General features: G+C 44.8%; 1 protein-coding gene across 8 annotated transcripts; it reads right to left on the bottom strand.

The window, feature by feature from the left end:
* Positions 1-1,782: 1,782 nt before the first annotated feature.
* On the bottom strand, positions 1,783-11,511 carry HNRNPH1 (heterogeneous nuclear ribonucleoprotein H1). 8 transcript variants are annotated; one of them, XM_045999946.1, is made up of 14 exons: positions 10,867-11,022; positions 10,255-10,383; positions 8,836-8,991; positions 8,481-8,624; positions 6,808-6,946; positions 5,690-5,868; positions 5,535-5,606; positions 5,345-5,478; positions 5,055-5,190; positions 4,588-4,647; positions 4,406-4,495; positions 3,653-3,745; positions 3,140-3,189; positions 1,783-2,536 (listed from the first exon to the last, which is right to left on the bottom strand). In XM_045999946.1, the coding sequence occupies exons 2-13, from the start codon at positions 10,349-10,351 to the stop codon at positions 3,140-3,142; spliced, it is 1,350 nt and encodes a 449-aa protein (XP_045855902.1). In that variant the 5' UTR covers positions 10,352-10,383; positions 10,867-11,022; the 3' UTR covers positions 1,783-2,536. The 8 variants fall into 8 exon arrangements, with proteins under 8 accessions (XP_045855902.1, XP_045855903.1, XP_045855899.1 ...); XM_045999947.1 differs by having other exon boundaries at positions 4,436-4,495; XM_045999943.1 differs by lacking the exons at positions 3,140-3,189; positions 10,867-11,022 and adding an exon at positions 11,489-11,511.
* Between the last annotated feature and the right edge of the window lie 15,978 nt (positions 11,512-27,489).

Genomic DNA, 27,489 nt, shown 5'->3' with positions numbered 1-27,489 from the left:
AATTTGGATTCCAGCTTGCTGGGGAGTCTTAGGCATGTCACTTCACCTCTGGGCCTTAGCGCTCATCTGCACACAGAAAAGCAAGCAGGAGACACCTGACTCCTAGACTGTTCAGGCAACTCAGTTAAGTGGGAATGTTCCCACCGCTCAGTGCTCTTCCGTGTATCATAACCAGTTTTCTTCTCCCCTCCCTCCCCCACCCACAAGCAACAGATGTCTAACAGGTACCCCTCTGCCACGAGTATTTATTTAGCTGCTTGAGACAGAACTTTTCTCCTCACACATCAGACATGCCCCTGGACTTTGGAACCCTCAGGCTATGGTGTGACAACCTTCCTGAGTACCAAGAAACCACAGATGGCCTGGGGCAGTGCCGCTCAAGTGGACACACACAGGGCTGTTAACCCAGAGACAGGGATCATGTGAGAACATGAACTCCCAGTAGCATCTGGAGGTTCTGGTCCCAGCTAGCAAGCGCCCCGGGGGGGGGGGTTCTGAGGCAGGTCCACAGAGCACGAGGTTCCAACGCACCAGAATGGCCCAAGACTCACTCTGCAGAAGCTGCATGGTTCTGCTCTCACTCAGCCTTCCTTCCCACGCCTCTAGTTAACAGTCCCTCCTCCTCTTCCACCAACAGGCCTTTCTCAACACAGATAAAGAATATGAAGCACCCAGGGAAGGAACCCTCCTGGGGCTTTCTCAACGTGCAACGTGTCAGTTCCACAGACCCTAAGCGACCCCAAGATCCTAGGGGCAGTACTAGATCGAGAACACAGCTGAAGACCAAACGCTCAGATATGCCTCCCCCGAAAACGGTTGCTCTAAACCAGAAGACCAGCTAGAGGACACATGCCAAGTCTAACCCTCCCGTACCCCAGCCCCACTGCAGACCTTTCCCCTCCACCATGCAGGACAGCAGTGCCCCCAGGTGTGCCGAAGCCATGAACCAGGGCAGGGTCTGCAGGGCCCCTGTGGCACATGCTTGTGCAATGCTGCCATGTACAGACACGTAGAAATCTCACCCAGGATCAAGGGGAGAATCTTGAGCACTGTCAGAGTGAAAAATGGATTCAGATCAATTTGGCTTAAGCTTCAGTCTTTAGTGGAAGATCTACTGAAGGGACTTTGGAGACACCACCTTTAAAAGGTGCTTAATGCCAGCTACTCAGAGGTCTACCAAAACAAATGGATTTCAATTACTGAATTAAACTAGTCCTTGCTCAGAAATGCAACTTGGTAGTCTACCTCAGACATATAAGGAATGAATTCTGCCCTAAGTGGACCTGATCTTTAGGAATCAAAAATAGGACCAAAAGACTCCATTTCAAAGCCATTTATAAGCTAGCTCCTAAAACCCTCCCTCATGCCCCATGTAAGAGAAACTTCAGAGGCCACTGGTCACCTAGTGAGTCCCCCCCACCTTGCCTCTGGCACTGCCTTCTCAGCCATGCCTGCCACGGGCCTCTGGGGACATGCAGATCATGCAGTATAGTGCCACCTCTCCCTGGGTTTTGTGCAAGCGCTTAGCAAGTCAAAAGGAGTTTGGGTTAGGTCCTGTGCAGCCAGGCCAAACACGCAGCCCTTCCACAAGGGCCCCCAAAAGCTACGTTTACCTTCAGTCGCACCGGAGGGAAGAGGAGTCGGCCGACATCTACACAACAGCCTTGGCTGCGGAGCCTCTCTGCCACAGCCAGAGACATGGGCCACTGTCACCTACGCCCCAGGCAGGAAGAGAGCACCAAGAAACAGTCCACATGACACTGAAGCACAGACAAGACAAAGTGCAGTTTTTAAAAGGAAGATTTATTTGACAAGTTTCACTTAGCGCAATACACCTAAAAGGAAATCACGATACAAGGAAAGGTTTAAATCAAGGCCTCAGAATTTCATACAAACACCAAGACCAAAATCCTAACGTATGGTGTTGCGTCTCAAAGTTCCCCATTAACTTAATTAAAAAAAAAAAAAAAAGCTTCAACTTACGTGCCTTAGAAGATATTAAATGAAACTAGAATTAACAAACATGCCAAATGTGTTCACTTTTAATTGTAGACACAGCTCCTATATTGAGTTTTACAAAAAAAGCATGTCTTTCAACATGCATCCCAACAGTGTTCAATGTAATGTAGAAGAGCAACATTTAACATAATTCAACTGCTTTAACCTAAATACACTTGCTGCTTAAGTACATCCTACAATAGAACTAGAGAAAAGCTGAAAATTGTTTAACAGTTATAGTTTACTCATTTGTTACATCCTAGATGAATGTTTGTGTTCAAAAATACTGAACCTTAAGTCTTTTAAAACAATCCTGATTTCCACTTAGAGTAAGCATCAATCACAAGCTTGTATTGCAAAACTGTTAAACTCTGTTTCTTTTAAAAAAACGGTGACCAAGAGTCAGTGATCAGGATCAGTTACATTCCCCATCCACCACTCATACTGGACATGCTAGACATCCCTCCCATTCCGTTCACGCCCACAGATGCTCGGCTTCCGCTACTGTAGTAGCTGCTGTTCACTGCTCCTTGGCTGCCTGCAGAGAGAGCGATGCGACAAGTCAGCAGAATCATCAGATCATCAGCCAAATAAAATACAGCATTCCAAGAAAAAGGTTTAAAAAGTATACGAGTACAAATGGCTGCTGTCCAAGTGGCGAGAAGCATGTTTGGGAAAGGGGACTCCCGACTCCAAACAAGTCTCAATTAACCCCTTTTCTCTGCAGTACCAACTTGCCAGACTCTTGTGCTACCATTTAATTGGATGCTTCAGGATCAACATAGAAATTTAAGTTTAAAGGAAAACTAGTGTTTTTCAAAAATTGCAAAATTACTTCATGTTGTTTTTAAAGCTAAGCAAGGCATTTAAAAAAAAAAATTTACCATAAACATTCACAATGTGTCCATCGAATGGCATATATATGAATAGGGAGGACAGGGGCAGTCTCTTGCTTTTCCTACTGATGGTGGGCAGGGAGTGAGAGGACAAAAGTTGGGACTAAAGGCAACTCACTGTGCCCAAAATGGCAGCCTCCATGGAGTTAAGTCAGAGCCATTGACTGCTATAGAAATAGTGTTATTACAACATATCAGTATTTGCTATTGGGAATTTAAATTATATTTTTTGAGAAAATATTTACCTATGCAATGTTTGATTGAAAATCACTGGAGTTTTCCTGTAAAACTTGGTCTGCAAAAGGATTTTGTAGGGTAAGACTATAATACCAAAATCACCATTCTTTAGACCAATTGAAAAAAAAAATAAAAATAAAAGCAATCCTAGGATAAAACTGACTAGTAAATACGGTCCTAAACCCAACCACCATTCTACTAATATTTAAAAGTCTCCCTCCATCTAAAATGGATTTAATGCTTATCAAAAGACAAAAAAAAAATCAACAGTTTAATTTTTTAATAAATGGAGGCAGATGTTTGCTGGCTCGACATTATTCCAAGTTGCAATGACTAGTTTTAATATATAGAACACTTCCCCCTCCCAATGATTGGTGCTGAAAGTTAAGCTATCAAGAACAAGTTACATTTGGATCAAAAGCAAACATTAACCCAGTTTCGCCAAAAAGGTGCCTGCATATTCCCCAAACTAAAGAAACCTGCCTAAAACTTACTTCAAGTACATAAAAAAACACACTTACCGTATCCACTCATGCTGCTCTGGCCACCATAGCCGCCTCCATAACCACCACTCAGCTGCTGACTGGCTGGGCCGCCGTAACTGGACTGGTTTGCTGTTAAGTTAAGAGAACATTAGGACCTTGTTCCATATGTAATGTGGTACCTGGTGGTACCGGGCTTGTAATTCTAAATCTATGATTTTTCCAGTCTTGACCTGGTATCACTACAACCCTCTGCCTCCTTCTGCCTATAGCCTATGACCAAACTACCTTTCTACCCATATGAACTAGACAAACATTTATAAACCACAAGGCCAACAGTATGCACATCAGCAGGACTAAATCCACGATTCTCTAAGTAGAGGCATTTTGAGAAGATCTTAGGATACTGCTTAAATGGATTTAGTGGGGTTTCCCCCCATAATTTGATAGGTCATATACAGGTTATCACTGAATACCTAATTATGCCCAATTAACCATGCCCAAAACTTTACTAACCTTGTGCTTCTAACTAAATATTCATCTTAAACTTCTACTTCATACTTAAGACAATTCAACTAGTTTCTGCAGTCCCTCCCCCAAAACTACTTAAAACGTTATCTAAACAGTTTTAACTCGAAAGAATTTAAATAAGCCAGACACAAAATTCAAACTGAAACCTCTTTGCTTAACTTAATTATGCTAAACTCATTAAAATATAAATTAACTTAACTTACATAATCGACTTATATAGATATAAACGTTTTGGTTTTTAAAAAAACTAACGATATTTACACAAGCCCATGCCTCCCATCATTTGGCTACCATAAGCACCACCGCTTGCTCCTGCTGTAGAATTCAAGAAGAGTTCTACATATCTGTGTTCTGAAATGAGAGAAAAGGCATACAAGGTTAGCTTAAAAAAAAGACACTAAAGTGATATTTACACAAACCCATGCCTCCTAGCATTTGGCTACCGTAAGCACCACCGCTTGCTCCTGCTGTAGAATTCAAGAAGAGTTCTACATATCTGTGTTCTGAAATGAGAAAAAAAAAAGTTTGAAAGTGTTTGTTGGTGAAAGAAAAGAAGATAAGCACTTAAAGTTCTTAAACAAGTAAATATGTGAATTTCAATACTTTTGGTAAAAAAAAATTCTAGCTCCTTCTCAGCTGATTACATTGGTTTCAAAAACCAGCTTTCTGATTTAAACATTCACCTAAATTGCTTTAAGTTTGCCAATTAAGGATATACTTCAAAGACCAGGTTATCACAAACCCCTTTTCACAATCAGACTAATTTCTAAAACCCATATGCTTTTTCAACACACACCAAAAAACTAATCCATTGTTGGAGAACACATTTCTCATACACCCTATTTATCACAAACCTTGGTCACTCAATCATCTGTTAGAGAGACCCCAAGATACTTAAAACCACACTTACGCATATTTGCTTTGTCTTTTGACATCGCTGCCACAGCATCTTCATGAGTCGCAAACTCAACATCTGCTTCACCAGTTACTCTGCCATCAGGACCAATTTCAATATGTACTCTCACAGGATTGAGCGGTGAAAAAAACTAAACACAAGGTGTTTCAAAGAACAAAGTCAAAGATCTACCATTACAAGAAAGCACAATTTATAACCTACTGTTTCAATTACTTAGATTATTAAGAACCACATTTTTACTGCTATCCTGAACAAGACAATTGGTAAATTTATCCTTCACTTACATTATAAATGTCATTCTCAGTAGCTCTGTAAGGTAATCCCCTCATGTGTACACAATGTCCTGTTGTGCTCTGGAAAGTAGAGCCACCATCCCCGTATCTGTGATCAGACATTCCTGAAAAACAGTAATTGAGGTCTAGATTGACAAGAGTGTAAGCATCCTTCAGTTGAGAAATTCAATTCTTACCTTACCTCTTCCAAATCTATCCGACCCAAATCCATAGCCATCATTATAGCCATTATAATCATCATAGCCTCCATAACCTGAAAGACAGTAAGTACAATCAACCAAATGAAAACAAGTTACAGGAGAACAGATCTTATGATGCCTGCATGTCCTCACGTACCTCCACCATAAGCACCACGCCTCATCCGTTCAAAGCCAGCTCCCCTGCCAATGCTGTTATACCCTCTGCCAGCTCCAGGTCTGTCATAGGGACCTGGCCGCTGCATGGCCATAAGCTTTCGTGGCGGATCATAGTGAGTTCTAACTTCAGCTCGACTGCTCTTAAAGATTTCGATATACCTAAAGCATTGTTCATGAGAGAAGGGGATGGGGAAGGGAGAGAGAACATTAGTCCATTTCATACAGGTATTTAGTTACACAAGAAAACAATGTAGTCATAGCCATGAAACTGACTAATATTTAAAGCCAGATTTCTTATATTTGCATAGGCAATGACCAGAAATTCACTCAATTTTAAGATTTAACGTAAAATTCATAGAGTAAAACTCACTCCTCAGAGGCAGAGAGCCCAACCTTAGGGGTAGAGAGGAGTACTAGAAATCAGTATCTTAGGAGGGAAAGAATTCCACTCAACTTTCAACATTTCAGGTCTTAAATCCATTGGCAGTATGTATAGCAAGTGGGCTAAAAAGCCAGCCTCCACCAACAGTCTAGCCCACACTACACATTTCCTTTCGCCAATAATACCCCAGGCCTATGCTTTTAGTAGGAATCAGCATAGGTAAGCGCATGCTTCAATGAAAAATAGTCACAAGCAAAGAGAATAAAACCTTTTGTGACAATTTCTTGAAAGCTATGCTTATTAATACATATGCAGAATATTTATACAGCAAGAAAAAGTTTGTTGCATTTCAACTTTAAAAACAAGATCAGAAAGTATCACATTTTCTTATGGTAATATTAATTTACTGGGTGGGTGTTATTACAGCTAAAGCCAGGTTTGCATTAACATTTGTTTAAAGCCATAGTCTCTCAACTCTACTGTTTAGAATTAGGAATCTTGCAATATTGTCAGGGAGATCAAATTAACTGGGGACAATTTTAAAACCTAAACTTTCATCTCAATGCATTGTGGGACTTTATACAGGAAATTTGAAAATTGTGGCAAAATATTAATTGGGACTAGAAAATAGATTTCTTCCTTCTAAGCAGAGAGAATATGGATTTAATTGTTTACCATAAGAAAAGTGACAAATCCAACCAACCATCCATCCCCACCTGTGCCCTATTCTTTCCTTGTGTTTCTTTAGAGCCTTTTCAGCTATTTCCTGTGAAGCAAACTGCACGAAGGCCTCCCCCGTACTCCTCCCCTGGAAGTCCACCGGCAATGTTATCCCATTTGGCACGATTTCCAACCCTTCAACCCAAGGACAAATAACCCCAGTAGGGGGGCAATATTAACATCACAAGCCCAGAAATGATTCTTCTTATAGCTTTAAATAAACCAGAATTTTAACTTTAGGCGAACGGTATGCTTTCAACAAGTACTCTTTACATATGCATTGTAGAAATATGAAGTTCCATTATTACAAAGTATAACTCAATTCTTAACACACCCCATGGCATAGTATGTAAAAACAAAAACAAAAAAAAACAAAAAAAAACAAAAAAAAACACTTGAAACACAGGATGCATTAAGAATTCAACAATTAACACTCTAATCTATGCAAAATAATGTTGAGAATTACACAACAATTTAAGAAAGTTTCAAGCATTAAATACAACAGTTACTAAACTTAAAACACACCTTTTACCTCATTTTATATTTCAATGTTTTAAGTTAGTGGAACTTCAACTTTAAAAAAAAATTACACATTTAAACATTTTATATACAAATTGAAACATTGCTTTAAGTAATATAATTGACAAACATACAATCTATAAACTTTTCAACAAACAACTGATCTACACAACACAATCATGCACTCTTATGCTCTAACAGTAGTTATGATTCACTTCTGGAAATTCCGTCTATGAAAAATCCTTTCCGTGGATACATTCCCAAGCTTACAAAAAGGGCTTAAAGCACTTTCCTAGAAGATATGAAATTATGTTCATATTTAACGTTGACAGATAGCATTCAATTCTCACCAATTTAGACAAAAACAATCAGAACAGACTTGATTTCAAAAGTTCTGGCAAAATATTAGGACTTGATACATATCTAAGGTTTTATTACATACTACACTGAACCATGAAAGGATTTGTTCTTAATTCCACTTTATCACATTAATATAGTTACTTAAAATAAGATTTAACATTCTGCTAAACATGCAATTTTATCAGCTCTTCAGCATAAAAACATTCAAATACTTTAGGCCCAGAATAATTTCAAAACACTTTATGTATTTCAGATACTTAGAGTATATTCAAACTACTCCTACATTAGACTGACTTTTAGTAAGTTCATGTAATTCCCTGTCTAAACCAATCCTAGAAGTTTTTTTTTTTTCCTTCTCCCACAAAGAGAATTAGACCATTAGAGACAATTCTGGGCCCATGACCCAATGTGTCTTAAGACACAGGCACTTGCCAGAAGTAACAACCTGATACTAATCTAACGTTAAGGGATCTTACCTTTAACTTGAAGTACCTTGCTGAACAGCATTGTGAGGAAAGTAGTTAAGCTGTTGAGGACAATCCTCAAAGATCTACTCTGAACTACAAACACTAAATACAAGCAAAGTTAGCATTTTGGAAGTACTTAATTTCCACCTTTAAGATGGGCTTAAATTATTTGAAGGTCTCCAGGAAGAAGAAAACATTTAATTCATCTGCATATACTCATACCTGTTTAAGTATCTAAGCTAACGGACTTTAAGGTCTATTAAATCACATGTTGCCAGAAGCTAGCCAGAACTCACTGCTCAGCATCAAACACAACTACATACCTGAGAAGAACTGAACAATTTCTTCCTTGCTACATCCAAAGGGGAGTCCTCTAAGCCGTACAAAGCCATCATTGGCCGTGTCGGGACTATTTGGACCAGTATGCTTCAACACCCAATCCATTTCAACGTTGTTTGACTTGAATACTGAAAAAGGTGCTTAGAATTAGTCAATTTTGGAAAATTAGAGAACAAAGTTCAGACTTCCTGGGTCTTTAGATAATCTAGGAAGAGCTGCCATAAACTCCCTTAGATGACCATTTCCATGCGGTCAAATACCTAAAATTCAGAAGGGGTAAGATAGAGCTCTATGCGTTTAATATTTTATTTACTGTTACTAGGGCAACATAAATCAAACCTTCAACATATCTGTGTCCCATAGTTTCTCTGTCTTTTTTCAGGGCCAATTTGACTTCATCTTCTGATTCAAGTTCAACAAAAGCCTCGCCACTCGGTCTGCCTTCTCTGGTGTAGATGAAACGAATACCTTGAGCCCCATTTTGAATTTTGCAGTCTGGAAAGAAAACAACCGTTAATACAGAATTTAAAACTAAAAAACCACCTCTGGGTGATACAGATGAAACGCCTGTTCACTCCCTTGCTACAAAGCAGGCTACCACAAAGCCTAGATTGACCGTAGTGCCAACTCCCAGGCCCGCTGTCTAGTACTTAAACACTTATCTTCCCCCAAACATTCTTATTCCCTGGACACCCTCCCATTGTATTGGATTTTCTTCATGCAATTTCTTAAAGTTATCTCCAAGTCCTCTCCATTGAATATCCAAGTCTGGACTTTCATTTTATGCCATTTTCTGAGTCTGGTTTCAAGTTCTGGTCTGGGGCACTTGATGGTTTTACCTTACTAGCAGCAACATACAATTTCTCCTGCGAATCCAAATTGCAGGGCCAATACTCACCTAAAAGGGGATCAGTGTTAGCAAGCTAAAATGCTCCAAGCTGCACAGCTGAAGCCAAACCCAGTCTTGCTCACTGCAAGGTGGCTTCCAGTGTACCTGGTTCTCGTTTTACAGGTCGTTTTCCATTACGAATGCTAAATTCAGATAGTAAGTCAATCCTACAAGTGTCCTTCCAAAACCTGTAAATTTCTTCCAAATATAGCTGTATCAGTCTAAACTCACACTAACAACGCGGACAAGGACATTTTGGTGTAATTATTCAGGAAACCTGCACACTGGAAAGAAGCTATGTAGACAAGTGAACTTCCCTGGGCTGCAGTGTCAACTGTGAAGTGAGCCAGATCAATAACTAGTGGAGCAAGAACTCTTCACAATTACCCAATCTGGATCAGGAAGATTTTTTGAAATTAGTGACATTTCAACTTTCTGAAGTCGAAAGCCCCGCTTCGAGTGAGTACATACCGAAATTGGAAAGTTGTTGTACTTTATGGATTCGCAAAAGGTTATTAGCACTGTCTGCCCAGTTAACTGACAAGTTTCCCAAGATGGAGAAAAATCCCATTTATCCTTCAGAAAAGACAGCCGTACACAGACCGGTGCTTACGGGCAGGCAAAGAGGACAAAAAATCCGCCCGAGGCGCCGCACTCCCCCCACCCTCCAGAGGGCTCGGAGGGCGGGCGGGGCTTTCGCAATTTCCATTGCGTAACAGCGGCTGGGCAGGCGCGAGCCGCCCAGCGGGAACGTCTGCCGCCCGCGCCCCGCCAGGGGGCGTCCCGGGCCCAGCCCGCCCGCCCCCCGGCCCTACCGCCCGCCCGCCGGCCGCCCCGGCGGCGAACTCCCGCCTCCGCTTCAAACTCACCGGAGAAAAAACGCTGCACTTCGTCTGCCGAGCAAGACCAGGGCAAGCCCCGGACCTTCACCACGAATCCCTCTCCGCCTTCGGTGCCCAACATCATCGTCTCCTAGTGCGTCCTGGCGTCCACACGAACTGCAAAGCGGGGGACGAGCGTCAGACCAAGAAAAGGGGCAGAATAGACTGGCCCCCGCCCTCCAGACGCCCGCCCGCCCGCGGGGCCCGACGGAGACCCGAGCCCGTGCAGACGCCCGAATCCCGGCGATACCAACACTCAACACCCCTCCGGCCAGCGGCCGGGCCCCCGAAGCCAGTCTAGACACCAGGGGCCGCTGCCCCAAGCCGAGGGGGCCCTGGCCTAGCGCCAGCGTGGAGGCAAGGAAATGGCGGCGGCCGCTTCCGCTCCGCCTCCTCCGACATCTCACACAATAGAGTCGACGCGGCCTGCAGGCCTCGGCGGCCCCGCCGCTACTCAGCCAGTTCTACCTGGCTCCAACCGGCAGCTCGCACCTTGCTAGGGCACCCCGGGCTCTACAAAGTTCTGGGGGCAGGTGATCCTCGCAAAAATGGCACCCTCGGGGACCCCTGGGCGGCAAACACAGGGCGACAAACACTCACCTGAACACACGACTTCGGCGTGGCTGAGAAGAAATGGCCAGCAAGCGCCTGCGCAACCTAAATAAGGCCTTTTGAACAAGCTCTGCGCACGCGCAGCTAGGTGCCCGCGCCGCCCCCTTGAGTCACATAGAGCTCAGACGCATGCGTAATTTCAGGAGCTGGGCCCCTCCAGCCGGCGCACTATTTTGCACATGCGTTTTGGGCTCCTTCCCCTCCCACCTCCATAAACGCGCTGGGCCTTTCTGCGCCTGCGCCAACCCGCGATTCTTGAACTTGAAGCCTCCGCGGTTTAGGATTTCGTTTCATGCGCATGCGTCTTCTTTCAAACCGTTCTGTCGCCTTACCCGCCAGAGTGGGGGAGGGGAATGGCGGCAATCAAATCCCCGTGGCGGCCGTGTGTAAGGCAGTCCAGAGCTCTGGGTTGTGGTGAGGAAGCCGTGTTCCTGCGCCTACCCTAGCCCGTTACCCGCGCTCTCGGCGGACCTGAAGGGACAGCCGCTCCCGGCCCTGGCGCCGCCTGTACCCCATTTCTCCGCAGAGCCAGCCCCTGACTACTTGGGCCTCCTGGGGGGCTGCAACGCCAGGAGCACGTCCGAGCCGCGTATGCCTCCACTCCCCTTACCTGCCACCGTCGGGCCTGGGGCCCGGACCCGCGCGGGGTCCCCGTGCCCGTGCCTCAGTCCTGTACCCCGCTTTTGCCCTAACGAACTCGCACCCCGCGACTCCCGCTGCGGCGCCCCGGGGGTAGGCGGGCCCTGAACGCCGCGGGACGCTCGCACGAGAAGGGGTGGCCGGATGCCGCGTCCCGCTGCGCCTCGTGAGCGCCAGACTCCGCTCGCCGCAGCGGGTTCCCGCTCAATTCTTCCGAGGCGAACTAGGTACCGCTCGGTCCGTTTCCTGGGCGGAGACACTGGGTGGATGACCCCGGGTCTCCTCGTGTGCGCATATGACACAAGATGAGTGAGGTTCGCGAGTCCCACCAGCACTGCGGAAAAACGACACGCCTGTCCTCTCCCGCTCAGGCCTGTTGGACGCGGGCCCTAAAACACATTAACAATAAGGTAGCGTGGGACAGTTCTCGAGGGCCTCTCTGAATGCTGCCATGGAAACATCCAGGCGCCGCGTATCCCTGCCCAAGTGCAACCGTCTGGAGTCCGAAAACAGTTCTGACATCGGGGGAATAAAGAGGGACCGTGATCCCCTGGGTGGCTCAGTGGGTTAAGCCGCTGCCTTCGGCTCAGGTCATGATCTCAGGGTCCTGGGATCGAGTCCCGCATCGGGTTCTCTGCTCAGCAGGGAGCCTTCTTCCTCCTCTCTCTCTGCCTGCCTCTCCATCTACTTGTGATCTCTCTGTCAAATAAATTAAAAAAAAAAAAAAATCTTTAAAAAAGAGGGACCGTGATCCAAGATAGGATCCCAGAGATAGGGAAGGGCCGGATCTTGACAAGCTCTTCACCGGCTATTTAGATCTGGGCGAGGGTGTTAACTCCCAAATGCAAAGGAGCACTAGGAGCTATTTGTAAAGGAACAGGCAGGGTTAATCATGCTGCCTGCCCTCGGATTAAAACAGAGCCAGAAGAAATCACCATGATCTGGGACTCCCGAATCCCAAGCAGACTGCGTTGAGCTAGGAGCCCAGCACGGATCTCTGGGTGATTCAAAAGTAAGGAGAACATTTTTTTTCACAAAGACACCTCCCAGAAGTTTCTTCTTCTAATTAACATCCAGAGGTGTCTTCTTAATAGGTCATAGCTGTTGAGAATTCTAGTCTTAACTAAATGACCAAGGAACACTGGCTCGTGATCAGAGGAGGAAAAACCCTGACCCCCTTGGTAATGCATTAGAAAATCATGTTTTGACCTTTTAATAATATGGCCACACTCCTAAGATGTTTGTTTATCCTGTTTTTTTCTATAGTTTCCTGGGATTTTCTTCCATATAATGAGAATGGGGGCACCTGGCTGGCTCGGTTGGTGGAGCATGTGAGTCTTGATCTTGGGCTTGTGGGTTTGAGCCCCACATTGAGTTTAGAGATTACTTTAAAAGCAAAAATCCTTGGGGTGCCTGGGTGACTCAGGTCATGATCTCAGGGTCCTGGGATGAAGCCTGGCATGGGGCTCTTTGCTCAGCGGGGAGCCTGCTTCCTCCTTCGCGCTCTGCCTGCCTCTCTGCCTACTTGTGATCTCTGTCAAATAAATCAATAAATAATCTTTTAAAAAATCCTTAAATGTAATTCTATGATTATCACAGAAAGGCTAGATCAAAAAAAGGCAAGACCATTTCTTAGGATAAATTTGCAGATGTAAATTACTCAACAAAGAGGACCTAAGTCTTTCGAAGGCCACTAACAAAGGTTACAGCACTTCACAACCCTTTCTGTGGTGTGTGAGGGTTCCATATCCCTTCTTTTACTGGTACTAAAATTTTCCTTTCCACTAATCTTTGCTAATGTGTTAAGCCACATCTCTAATTGGCATCTGCTTGAGTCTTAGCGAGGTAGAATAAATGTTACACATTTATAGCCAACTCCCTGGTATATAGACTGTCAGTTTGACTTTTTTTTTTTAAGATTATTTATTTATTTATTTGACAGACAGGGATCACAAGTAGGCAGAGAGGCAGGCGGGAGCCCGGGGCGGGGGGGGGGGGGGGGGGGGGGGGGCAGGCTCCCCGCTGAGCAGAGCGCCCTATGCAGGGCTCCATCCCAGAACCCTGGATCATGAACTGAGCTGAAGGCAGAGGCCTTCACGCACTGAGCCACCCAGGCACCTCTCAGTTTGACTTTAGTGATCTTTTGGATTTTATTAAGGCGATCAGCCCTCGGCCACAGCTGCCCTAAATATTTTTCTGTTTGTTTCAGAAAAACAGAAGCAAACCTGTTTTTCTTCTACCTTCTAGAAGGTTCTACCTTCTACCTGTTTTAATTATTTTTTTCAGACTTACGTATTCTAGAGATAAGGCATGAGTAAGAGGGGCAGAGAGAGTGGGAAAAGGAATCTCAAGCAGACTCTGCTAAACAGCTGACTTGGGTCTCAGTATCATGATCCTCAGATCATGACCTGAGCTGAAAACAAGAGTCGGACAATTAACCAACTTCACCACCCAGGAGCCCCTGTTTTAATATTTAGAAACAAGGACGTTTTTAATTTTGATGAAGTCAAAGCCATGGATACTTTCTTTTACCTTTTTTATTTTACTTTCTTTTATCTTTTTTCTTTAAATATGACAGCTATGTAATCTTTTTTTAAAAGATTTTATTTATTATTCATTTGGGGGAACATAGAGGGAGAGAGAGAATCCCAAGCAGACTCTGCACTGAGCTAGGAGCCTGGCACAGGGCTCAATCCCACAACCCTGAGATCATGACCTGAGCTGAAATCAAGAGTTGGACACATGGGGCGCCTGGGTGGCTCAGTGGGTTAAAGCCTCTGCCTTGGGCTCAGGTCATGATCCCAGGGTCCTGGGATCGAGCCCCGCATCGGGCTCTCTGCTCCGTGGGGAGCCTGCTTCCTCCTCTCTCTCTCTGCCTGCCTCTCTGCCTAGTTGTGATTTCTCTCCGTCAAATAAATAAAATATTAAAAAAAAAAAAAAAGAGTTGGACACATAACCTGCTGAGCCACCCAGGTGCACTGACATTTAGGTAACCTTTATTGACCTTAACAAGGAACAAACAACAAAATGTGTCAAAGTTCATGATGAAAGCCCTGACTTTCTCTCCTTTTCCCCCAAATACTCTTTCATCTTTAAGCTTAGAAAGCTATTTCCTATGCCCAGATAAAGGATGTATTTATTCATCACCCATCTCTTTCATCAATTTAAAAATAACATTTCTTCACAATTTATCCTCTCTAAAATAGGGATGTGTCTTAAAAACCAGTGGCCTCTCTTAATTGGCAGCATTTATTTTCTTAGTGTTACCTAAAATAATGCCTTAAAATTGGTGACATTTTAGTTTTGATGGAAACTGGTATATTCCACTTTTTAATTTTTGTGATGACACAAAGTGGGCCATTAAAATTATGTTTGAGGGGTGTCTGGGTGGCTCAGCCGGTTAAGCCCTACCTTCTGCTCAGGTCATGATTCCTGGGTGGTGATCCCAGGGTCCTGGGATTGAGCCTCAAGTTGGGGTTCCTGCTCAGCAAGGAACCTGCTTCTCCCTCTCCTCCTCCTGCTCCTTGCTTGTGTATTCCCTCTCTCTCTTTCTCTCTCTCAAATAAATAGTCTTTTAAAAAATAAAATTATGTTTTTATAGATTTTTTTGCTATTGTAATGTTTGTGATATAACTGTATGTGGGGAAAGCAGAAAACAATATTAACTAGTATATAGATGATGTACAACTATCCTAATGTTAAAATAAAACACCGTGACCACAGAAATACGAATAAAATAACAATCCAACACCTTTTGCCACTGACTTTCAAAGTAATCCCTGTTAAAAAGAGTAACAAAGAGCTGGAAAGAATGCACACAGGTGGCATACACATACTTCGCCACCCAGGGGCCCACATGCTTTGCATTAAGGTTGGAATGTAAATTGGTACAGTCTTTCTGGAGGGCTATTGGCAATATATTATATATTCAAAATCTTAAAAATGTACATCCCTTTTGGGGCACCTGGGTGGCTCAGTGGGTTAAGCCTCTGCCTTCAGTTGAGGTCATGATCTCAGGGGCCTGGGATCGAGCCCACAGGCTCCCTGCTCAGCAGAGGACCTGCTTCCCTCTCCCCCTCTGCCTGCCTCTTTGCCTACTTGTGTTCTCTCTCTTGCTCACTGTCAAATAAATAAATAAAATCTTTTAAGGAATATATATATGCGTCCCTTTTGAGGGACACGTTGGCTGGCTCAGTCAGTAGAGCATGGGACCCTTGATCTTGGCGTGGTGAGTTTGAGCCCAGTGTTGGGCATAGAGCTTGCTTTATTTTTTTTTAAAGATTTTATTTATATGTCAGCACGATCACACAAGCAGAGTGAACAGGGGGCAGAGGGAGAAAGACACTCCCCACGCTGCAAGGAGCCTGATGCAGGACTCGATCCCAGGACCTTGGAATCATCACCTGAGAGAAATGCAGACACTCAACGAAATGAGCCACCCAGGCATCCCCGAAGAGCTTCCTTAAAAAAAAATTACAAGAATATTCATTGCAGCATGAAATAGGGAAATCTTAGGAAACAATTTAAATGGCTCTTGTAGAAAATAAACTGTGGTACAGCTTTACTATGCATTCTCGCCTGGGGTGATGTTTCCTCTGCAGGGGGTAAAACTGGTTCTGGAGTTTGGGGCGGGGGAGGCTAATAACATTTTCGCTATTACAATGGTTTATGGCCACCTAAAAAGAGATCTATGCTATTAACATTTCATATGGGGAAGCATTAGGGGAAAAACTGTCCAAAAAGTCTCCCTTGGGTGGCAACCATGAAAAAAAAATTTATTTATTTATTTATTTTTTTTTTTTAGAAAAACTGATCTATATAATGGAATACTCCGTAGTTATTAAAAATGGTGGCGCTGGGTGGCTCAGTTGGTTAAGCCTCCAACTGTGACTGTTGATTTCTGCTCCGGTCATGCTCTCAGGTCATGATCTTTTGGTTGTGGGATCTAGCATCACCCCACCCCGCCAAATCCGGCTGGGTGCTCAGCGGGAAGTCGGCTTGAGGTTCTCTCCCTCAGCCTCTGCCTCTCCCCCCTGCTCGCAAACCCTCTCTTTCTCAAAATAAGTAAAATCTTTAAAAATTTAACAGTAATAATAATACGATGGTGATGTAGGGGTATCTTTTTGAAAAGCCGTTTACAGTATTCGTTGAGTGAAACACAATTCATGGGACAATAATGGTATGGCTCAGTTTTCCTGGAACATGCATAATCAATCACACACGTTTAAATCCGAAACGCTCACAGGGTCTTTAGATGGCGCGGGCCTGGGTGAATGGCCCTGTTTTGTTTTGTTTCTCGGTAATTCCCACCGTTTTAATGCTCAACACCTGTTACTTGGGGCTAGAGCACTTCACAGTCCTCTGCGTGGTAAGAGAACGTCGGGGCAGGAGCTTCTCCCGGTTCTTGGAGCAGCTCAGCACCAGCAGCCTCCCGAACGCGCCCCCGGGGGCGGGCACCCTGTTTCGGAGATGGAGACTGAACGCCGCGGCGGCCCAGTGGTTGGAGCCCGCGACCCGGCGCCCGAACGCATCCCCACGCCTGTGGCGCTGCCCCTGCAGCCGCGGGGTCGTTGTGTTAAGCCAGACCGCTTCTCCCACGCCTCATGCGGACTCGGAAACCACTCCACGCGCTCTAAATTGGGGTATCTGGTGCGGCAGAAACAAAGGCGGAGGCGGAGCGTCCCCAGGGAGGAGCTGGGTGCCCCGCAGGCCGCCATTAGGAAAAGGGGTCCTAACACGCCCCCTCCGGTGCGCTTAGTGCATCTCCTGTTGTGCTGAAGGCGACCACGTGCGTTTTGAACTTTCTCCCTCTTGACCGTGGTCTCCAGGGCTTTCACCCAGGCACGCACTGCGGTTGCATCCTGAAGCCAGGTGTGCAGAACACCTGATGGCTAACGCCACAACTGACACTGAAAGATGTTTTCCAGTGGGGGCGCCTGGGTGGCTCCGTGGCTTGAGCTTCCCAGCTCGGTTCCAGCCCAGGTCACGATCTCAGGGTGTGAGATCCAGCCCTGCGAAGGCTCTGCGAGGAGCCTGCCTGTCCCTCTCCCTCCAAAAATGTAAATAAAATCTTTAGGAAAAAAAAAATGTTTAGGGGCGCCTGGGTGGCTCAGTGGGTTAAAGCCTTTGCCTTCGGCTCAGGTCATGATCTCAGGGTCTTGGGATGGAGCCCCACATGGTGGGGGGGGGGGAGGGTGTCTCTGCTCCCCGGGGAGCCTGCTTCCTCCTCTCTCTCTCTGCCTGCCTCTCAGCCTACTTGTGATCTCTCTCTGTCAAATAAATAAAATAAAATCTTTTAAAAACTTTTTTTTAATGTGGTAAAATATACATCACAAGAAAGTGACCATGTTAACCACTTTTAAGCATAGGATTGGGTGGAATTAAACACATTCGCGGTGTGGTGCAGCTGTCACCACCGTCCATCTCCAGACGGTCTTCATCTTCTCAAGCCAAAAGCTTGAGAAGCTTTAAGCACTTGAGAACCTTTAAGCACTAACTCCCCAATCTCCCTCTCCAGTCCCCGGTGACCTTTATTCTACCTGGTACCCGATGTAAGTGGGATGGTAGGACATTTGCCTTTGGTGTGTGGTTCATTTCACCCCATGCAATGTTTTCAAAATCGACCCTCCTGGTAGCATATGTAAGTTTCTTTTTCAGACTGAATAATATTGTTATGCGTATATACTACATTTTGTTTATTCATTCATCCACGAGTGGACATTGGAGTTGGGTTCCAGCTTTTTAGCTATTGTGAATAATGCTGCTTTGAACCTTGAGGTATAAATATCTGTGAGATTCTCAGCTTTCCCTTCTTTTTTTTTTTTTTAAAGATTTTATTTATTTATTTGACAGAGATCACAAGTAGACAGAGAGGCAGGTAGAGAGAGAGAGAGAGAGGGAAGCAGGCTCCCTGCTGAGCAGAGAGCCCGACGTGGGACTCGATCCCAGGACCCCGAGATCATGACCTGAGCCGAAGGCAGTGGCTTAACCCACTGAGCCACCCAGGTGCCCCTCAGCTTTCCCTTCTTTTAGGCATCTACCTGTGAGCGGGAATTGCTAGATCATATGTAATTATATGTTTTCCTTTTCGAAGAACCACTGTTCTTTCTTTTCTTTCGCTAGAGGCTGAGCCACTTCAACGTTCCCACCAGCAACGCACAAGGCTCCCAGTTTGCCCACAGCCTCAGCAACACTCGTTCTTTTCTGGCTTTTGTGTTTGCTTCTGTATTTTTAGAGTAGTTGTCCAAAGGAGTATCTCACGGTGGTTTCCATTTGCATTTCCCTAAAGAAGGAACAGTGGTGATGAACATCTTTTCATGTGCTTAGTGGCCATGCCTCTGTCTCCTTTGGAGAAATGTCTATTTAAGTTCCTTGCCCACTTTTAATTTGGTTGTTTTTTGGTTTTGTTTTGTTTTTAAGATTTTTTTTTATTTATTTGACAGACAGAGATCACAAGTAGGCAGAGAGGCAGGCAGAGAGAGAGAGGAGGAAGCAGGCCCCCTGCCGAGCAGAGAGCCCGATGTGATGCGGGGCTCAATCCCAGGACCCTGGGATCATGACCTGGGCCAAAGGCAGAGGCTTTAACCCACTGAGCCACCCAGGCGCCCCTTAATTTGGTTGTTTGTTGTTGCTGTTTGTCAATAAGTTTTAGGGGTTCTTTATGTATTGTGGATATTAATTCCTTATCAGATATATGATTTACAAATATTTTCTCTTTCTGTGGATGAACTCTTACATTTTTTTAGAGAGATTTTATTTATTTGAGAGAAAGAGAGAGAGAGAACTTGAGGACGGGTAAGGGCAGAGGGAGAAGCAGACTCCCTACTGAGCAGGGGCTGGACAGGGAACTCGATCCCAGGACCCCAGGATCATGACCTGAACTGAAGGCAGTCGCTTAACTGACTGAGCCACCCCAGGCGCCCCTGTCCCTGACACTTTTGAATCTTTGTAAGTTCATTCTCTTTTCAGAAGGTTCTTCGACCCATTGCCCACTGGCTTCTCACATATACATTCATTTCACACACTCATTCACCCAAAAAATGTTCCAGTGCATTCCATACACCATGCTCTGGGCTGAGCACTGGAGGCATAATCCCAGGAGAAAAGATCCCTGGCCCTAGAGGAGCTCACAGTTGAGTGGGGGAGATGAACAAAAAAAGAAACAATTCTGCATTTCACTCCATGACAATAACATAATTTGGGTTGGGGAAAGTGGCTGAAAAGTGGCACCTAAACCGGGATTTGACAGGTGAGAGGGCCTGCTTCAGGGCAGAGTGATCTGGCAGAGGCAGCCCAGCTTTGAGGCTGCGAGGCCTGAGGCCAGATGTGGGTCAAGGCTCACACTGCACAGCGATCCAGTTTATGTCCTCAAAGACTTTTCTTGCTGTGGGGCTGCCAACAGATAAAGGACTCCTCCTTCCTCCCCCACCCAGCATTCACCACATCCTGCCTTCCACCCACAGACAGGCACCCTCTGGCCCAGTCTCTGTCATCCCTCTGTCATCTGATGAGGGCAGTTGATCTCCTGGGCTATCCTCTTGTCCTTTGCCTGGTCACTCTCAACACAGAGTGATTTTGTTTTTCCCTAACAGCTTTACTGAGATATAATTCACATACTATACAATTTTTTGGTGTAGTCACAGACTTCTGCCCCCGTCACCACCTTCTTAGTTTAGAACATTGTCCTCGCCCACAAAAAGAAGCCCCTTACCTATTATCAATCCAGAGTGATCTTTCAAAACTGCAAATCAGATCACAAAACTCCCCTGCTTTGAATTCTTTGGGGGCTCTCACTGTAGTTCGAGGTAAGTCATTTTTTTGCCATCATGGGACTCCTGTGTACCTCCCATCTTCTCGGGATCTCTTCACCCACTTCCCTACGCTCCAGCCGCTCCAGCAGCACTGACCTCCTTTCTGCTCTTTTCCACTACAAGCCTTTGCAAATGGGGGTTTCTCTGCCCAGAGCATTCTCAGCCAGATGCCATCATTTTTACCAGCTCCTTCTTCGGGTGTCTCTCCATCAAATTCCTCTCCTTGAATCAGGCATACCTTTTCTACACCCTGTGATCATCTTGTTTATTTACGTGATGAATTTTTCTTGGCTGCTCCCCACACTAGAATGTTGGTTCCCTTGCTAGCACTGGGGCAGAGTGCCTGGCACGTAATAGGCATCAACAAATGAGTGTTGGACGAGAGAAGGATTAAGGAGAAGAGGGAGAAGGACACGTGAAGATCAGTGCCCGGGAGAGGATGAAGGCGCCACTCGCTGAGCTGGGGAGGGCTGGAGGCAGGCAGAAAGGGGGGGGCATGTCAGTAACTCCATATTGAACACGCTCAATTCGAGATCCTCCAAGATATCTACGTGGAGATGTCATACGAGCAGCTGGAGTTTTGTGAGTCTGAAGCCAACAAGAGTCGTGGAGACTGGATATAAAAATCTGGATGTCACTGGATATAGATGGTATTTAAAACCTTGGGGATGAATAAAGGGGCTTACCCTTGAGAATGGTATTCCATTCCAACATCAGGCATCGCACGAGCTAAAGATTGGGAGGTTGCATCAATGAAAGGAAAGGAAGAAAGAACAAGGAGGGAAGGGAGGGAGGGAGGAAAGTAGGAAGGGAGGGAGGAAGGAAAAAAGGAAGGAGGGAAATGAAAGGAAAGGAAAGGAAGACAGCAAAGGAGGCTGAAAATGAGTGGCTAGAGAGATGGGGAAAGCCTGGGAAGTACAGGGTTTCTGGGTAGAAGAATGCAGCCCACAGCATCGAATTCTAGCGAGAAGACTCAGATGATAGAGAAACAGAGACCCTGGAATCTGGCAACCGGGAAGTCACTGATGCCTTTAGCAAGAGCAGGTTAGGTTGAGCAGAAGGGGTAGAAAGCAGAGCAGGGTGCAGAGGAGAGTAAGGGAGGGCACTATCAACACCCACATATTCTTCTTCGAACACAAGAGCCACTAGTTTATGGTAATTTTACTGCTTGTGGTTATAGCAGTAACAGGAAAACAATACAGGAAGGTATTCCAGGAAATAAAAAGGGTAATTCATTTTCTTGCAAATCAAGGGGGAAAATCTTATGATTATATCTATGGATGTGCAGAAAGGCACTTGATAAAGAAAAGAAAAGGAAAGGAAAGAAAGGAAGGCACTTGATAGAACCCTCTATCTTTTCTTTTTTTAAGATTTTATATATCTATTGAACAGAGAGAGACAGTGAACACAAGCAGGAGTGGGAGAGGGAGAAGCAGACTTTCTGCTGAGCAGGGAGCCCGACAGAGGGCTCCATCCCAGGATCATGACCTGAGCCAAAGGCAGACGTTTAACAACTGAGCCACCCAGGTGACCCTCCTCTACCTTTTCTTAATAAAGTCCTAAGCTAAAAAGGAATAGAAGAATATAGTTAAATATGATAAAGACTACTTACCAGGATCCAAAGTTATTTTTTTAAGATTTTATTTATTTATTTGACAGAAATCACAACTAGACAGAGAGGCACCCAGGTGCCCCAGAACCCAAAATTATAAAACAAATTAAATGGATATATCCAATTTGTTTCTGCTGAAATTTGGATCAAGACAGGGGTTCCCCCTCCTCTTTAAGATTGTGTTGGGGAGGGGCACCTGGGTGGCTCAGTGGGTTAAAGCCTCTGCCTTAGGCTCAGGTCATGATCCCAGGGTCCTGGGATGGAGCCCTGCATCAAGCACCCTACTCAGCGGGGAGTCTCCCTCTCCCCCTTCCCCTCCCCCTGCTTGTGTGTGCACGCGCTCTCTCTCTCTCTCTCTCTCTCTCTCTGTCAAATAAATAAATAACCTAAATCCAAAATCTAAAAATCTGAAATCTAAAATAAATTAAAAATGCATAAATAAAAATCTTCAAAAGAACACAAAATACCAAAATGCCTTGAAAATTTCATAACAAATATTTAAATAAAAAACAATATATTAGAAGGAAAAAAAAGAATAATATTTATATAACTTTGGAGTGGAAAAAAACCTGCTAAGCAAGTCTGGAAACCAGAAAGCCAAAAGGGAAAGGTACTGCACACAATTGGCTGCACACAAATTTTATTTCATTTTATTATTTTTTTTAAAGATTTTGTTTATTTATCTGACAGAGACACAGCAAGAAAAGGAAACGCCGAGCAGGGAGCCCAATGCAGGACTCGATCCCAGGACCCCGGGATCATGAGCTGAGCTGAAGGCAGACGCTTAAGGACTGAGCCACCCAGGCGCCCCTGTGCACAAATTTTAAAGTTTCCTAGAAAAAGTCTAAAAAAAATATAAAGCAAATGATAACCTGAGAAAATAGTTACAAAATATGTGAAAGACGAAGAGTCAACAACCTTAATATGCAACTGAGGCCTGAACCCATAAAATTCCTAGAAGAAAACATAAGCGATCATATCTTTGACATCGGCCAGAGAAATATTTTTCGAGATATGTCTCCTCAGGCAAGGGAAACAAAAGCAAACCAAAATGATTGGAACTACACCCAGACAAAAAGCTTTTGCAGGGGGTTGTCTGGCTGGCTCAGTTGGCGGTACATTCGACTCTTTATCTTGGGGCTGTGGGATCAAGCACCACCTTGGGTGTAGAGTTTTCCTTAAAAAGAAAAAAAAAGTAAAATCTGGGGGCCCGGGTGGCTCAGTCATTAAGATCTGCCTTTGGCTCAGGTCATGATCTCGGGGTTCTGGGATCCAGCCCCGCACCGGGTTCTCTGCTCAGCACGAAGCCTGATTCTCCCTCTCCCACTCCCCCTGCTTGTGTTCCCTCTCTTGCTGTCTCTCTCTCTCTCTCTCTGTGAGATAAATAAATAAATAAACCTTTTTTAAAAATAAGTAAAATCTTAAAAGAAATAAATAAAGGAAAATCTTTAAAAAAGAAAAAGAAAACAAAAAAAGCTTCTGCACAGGAAGAGAAACCATCAACAAAATACCAGTATGTAATCTACTCAATGAAAGAAGATATTTGCAAATGATATAACCACTAAAGGGTTAATAGCCAAAATTTATAAAGAACTTATACAACCCAACACCAGCAATAATAATAATCATCATCATCCCATTAAAAGATGGGCAGTGGACCTGGATAGACATTTTTCCAAAGAGGACATATTAAATGGGCAACAGACACATGAGAAGAACTCAGCATCACTTATCATCTGGGAAATGCAAATCTTAAGCACAGTGAGCTATCGTCTCACACCCATCAGAATAAAAAGACAAGAAATAAGTGTTGGTGAGGATGTAGAGAGAAAGGAACCCTCATGCACTGCTGGGGAGAATGCAAACTGGTGTAGCCACTGTGGAAAACAGTATGGAGTTTCCTCAAAAGTTAAAAAGAGAAGTGCCATATGACCCAGTAATTCCACTACTTGGGATTATCCCAAAGAAAACAAAAATACCAGTCCAATAAGATATGTGCATCTCTATGTTTTTTTGCAGCTTTGCTTGTCATAGCTAAGATATGGAAGCAACCCAGTCATCAATAGATAAATGGATAGAGAAGAGTGATTGATGTATCTATCTATCTAATGAAATATCACTCAGCCACACGAAATGATGAAATCTTGCCATTTGTGACAGCATGGATGGACCGAAAGGTACAATGCTAAGTGAAATAAACCAGAGAGAGGAAGACAAACACCATATGATTTCTCTCATATGCGGAGCTGAAGAAACAAATGAACAAAGAAAAAAAAAGAGATGAACAATGAGGATTCTTTTTTTTTTTAAATTTATTTGAGAGAGAGAGAGAGAGCACAAGCAGGGAGGAGGGTCAGAGAGAGAGGGAGAAGCAGGGCTCCATCCCAGGACTCTGGGATCATGACCTGAGTCAAAGCCAGACGCTTAACAAATCAGCCACCCAGGCACCCAGATTCTTTTTTTTTTTTAAGATTTTATTTATTTATTTGAGAGAGAGAGAAAGAGAGAGCATGAGAGGGTAAGAAGGTCAGAGGGAGAAGCAGACTCCCCATGGAGTTGGGAGCCCGATGCTGGACTCGATCCCGGGTCTCTGGGATCATGACCTGAGCAGAAGGCAGTCACTCAACCAACTGATCCCCCCAGGCGCCCCAGCACCCAGATTCTTAAATACAGACAACAAAATGGTGGTTTCCAGAGGGCAGGTAGGTGGAGGATAGGAGAAATTAGATAAAGATTAAGAGTATACTTATCACGGGGGCGCCTGGGTGGCTCAGTGGGTTAAAGCCTCTGCCTTCAGCTCAGGTCATGATCCCAGAGTCCTGGGATCGAGCCCCACATCGGGCTCTCTGCTCAGCGGGGAGCCTGCTTCCTCCTCTCTCTCTGCCTGCCTCTCTGCCTACTTGTGATTTCTCTCTGTCAAATAAATAAAAAATATTTAAAAAAAAAAAGAGTATACTTATCACGATGAGCTCTAATGTATAGAATTATTGAATAAAAAAAAAACAAAGAAAGAAACGTGGGATGACTGGGTGGCTCAGTCAGTTACACATCTGCCTCTGGTCTCAGCTCAGGTCTTGATCTCAGGATTGTGAGCTCAAGCCCCACATTGGGCTCTGTGCTGGGCATGGAGCTTAGTTAAAAAAAAAAAAAAAAAAATTGTGAAAGACAAAGAGTTTAAAGCCCTAATATACAATTTTTAACAGAAAAGTAAGAAAAACAAGACACATAAATGGCCCAAAGTTCTCACAAGTAGTCAGAGAAATTCAAATTAAAGTAGCAAAAGGGTTGGCCAAAATTAAAGAGCAGTTCATATCCAAAATCCCTGATCGTCAACCCTAGCTTCACAAAGTCTTGAAAACCAGAAAGATGTTTTGGCTTTGCTAAGTCTGAGGCCAATTCATTCAGCAGCAGGACTTTAACCTGAGCTAATACAAGGATATTTACAGTCTTTTTTTTCTTTTTAAGATTTTATTTGATAGAGCTAGAGAGCATAAGTAGGGGGAACAGTAGAGGGAGAGGGAGAAGCAGGCTCTCCACCGAGCTGGGAGCCGGATGCGGGACTCGATCCCAGGACCCTGAGATCATGACCCAAGCCACAGGCAGATGCTTAACTGACTGAGCCACCCAGGCACCCCGAGGCTATTTGCAGTCTTGACTCATCTTGCTTGGTGAGAATATTTTTTATATTCTGCTGCAGAAGCATTAACAAAAGCATCTGATTAGGATGGGCTGCCTCAGAGCCTGCTTGGCAGGGAGGGGAGGGGGTGTCATATAATTTCCTAAAGTCGGAAAGGTACTGTTTTCTGAAACCCATGTAAGGATTTTGAATAAGTGCTTACAGCTCTGTAATCTGCAGGGAAACGGGGTGACAGAAGCGTGCACTGGCCAATTTTCAAAAACAACCTTGCATTCCTGGAATAAATCCTGCTTTGTCACGACATGTTACCATTTCATATGACATTGGGTTCGATTTGCTAATACCTGACAGGGATGTTTAAGTCCATATTCAGGGGCGCCTGGGTGGCTCAGTGGTTTAAGCTGCTGCCTTCGGCTCAGGTCATGATCTCAGGGTCCTGGGATCGAGTCCCGCATCGGGCTCTCTGCTCAGCGGTGAGCCTGCTTCCCTCTCACTCTCTCTGTCTGCCTCTCTGCCTACTTGTGATCTCTCTCTGTGAAATAAATAAATAAAATCTTTAAAAAAAAAAAAAGTCCATATTCACCTGGCCTAGTGGTCTCTGACTTTCTTTTGTAATCTCTTTGCCAGCTTTCTGTCCTGGGCTATGCTGGCCTCAGAAAAGGAACTGAATGGTCAGTGTTCCTCCCTCTCCTCTACTCTCTGTGTTCATGAGACACTGTCTGGGCCTGGATTTTTCTTCCCGGGAAGGTTTAGATAACAAATTCCATTTCTTTGCCTGTGTTTCTTTTTTCCAGCATACCACAAGGTGACGTAGATATCCTCCTGTCTGACCCTGGGTCAGAATTTGTCCCATGCTCCGCCTCAGCCAACCAAGGGCAGGGAGATAGCTCTGCTGGGATTGAGTTAGACAAATCAGGATTGATCCCTGAACTTGGGCAAGGGGCTCCCTCTGCAAGGGTGGGACCCAAACAGTCAGGGTTCTGGTGGCAGAGAAGCCAGGGACAGGGATGACGGGGGATGACGCAGGAGAAAGGAAGGACATTTGAAAGATGGAAGACCCAGGAGAGACTAAAATAAATTCAGAGAGATTGTCACCATTACAGAGTAAGTTTGCTATTCACCATTAGTAGAAATAGGGCTCACGGCGCCTGGGTGGCTCAGGTCATGATTTCAGGGTCCTGGGATCGAGTCCTGCATTGGGCTCCCCACTCAGCGGGAAGCCTGTTTCTCCCTGTCCCTCTCCTGCTCAGAGCAGGGGGTACTCACAAGTCGAAAAACAAGTTACTTTTTTTCCCATTGGAGTTGCACTTGCCCCACTTGAGCTTACTGTCTCCCCTTACACACATGCTGGGGCTGATGGCAGTATTCGTGGAGGCTGCGACCACTGTTGACCATCCACTTGGCAATAGGAGACAGAAGACTATACAGGATAGGGATGAAGCTTGACTAATGGGGCTGGAGGTAGGGAGGAGCAGGCTCTCCCTGGGGTGGTGTGGAATGGCCTGAAGACTCAGAGAGTCCCAGGCATGTGGTGCAGATGAGTACAATGAAGCCACCAGTCCTAACTGAAGGACTGTGACCTTGGCCTCCAGGCCAGAGCAGATAAGCTCACACCGTAGTATGGAGTGCCAGCCTCGATTTGAAGACACCTTGACCTGCCATGCATTGTTCAAGAATAAATTCTAGATTCTCAGGACTTATGGTCTCAAAGGAAGCAATAATCTGCCTGCCTGCTTGCTAGTTTGCCCGTATTCTGTTTTGTGCCAGAAAGGAGTTAGGATGCATTAGTCAGGATGGGCTAGGAGATGCTGCGGTAACATCCCAACATCTCAGGAGTTTCACACGACAAACTTGATTTCTCACAGCTCAGACCACACAGCTCATTCATGAAGTAAGTCACATGGCCAAGCCTT

Source organism: Meles meles, chromosome 3, assembly GCF_922984935.1.
Source record: "Meles meles chromosome 3, mMelMel3.1 paternal haplotype, whole genome shotgun sequence".
Lineage (NCBI taxonomy): Eukaryota > Metazoa > Chordata > Mammalia > Carnivora > Mustelidae > Meles > Meles meles.
This window is presented reverse-complemented; position numbering and strand designations above follow the sequence as displayed.

What these genes read in the sequence shown, in the direction of transcription:
- HNRNPH1 (XM_045999943.1), bottom strand. Translation starts at nt 10,351, where the DNA reads ATGATGTTGGGCACCGAAGGCGGAGAGGGATTCGTGGTGAAGGTCCGG. An exon ending in GCGTGGTGCTTATGGTGGAG is followed by an intron (nt 5,607 to 5,689) that starts GTACGTGAGGAC and finishes ACTGTCTTTCAG; the next exon opens with GTTATGGAGGCTATGATGAT. An exon ending in GAGCAGCATGAGTGGATACG is followed by an intron (nt 2,537 to 3,652) that starts GTAAGTGTGTTT and finishes CTCTCTCTGCAG; the next exon opens with GCAGCCAAGGAGCAGTGAAC.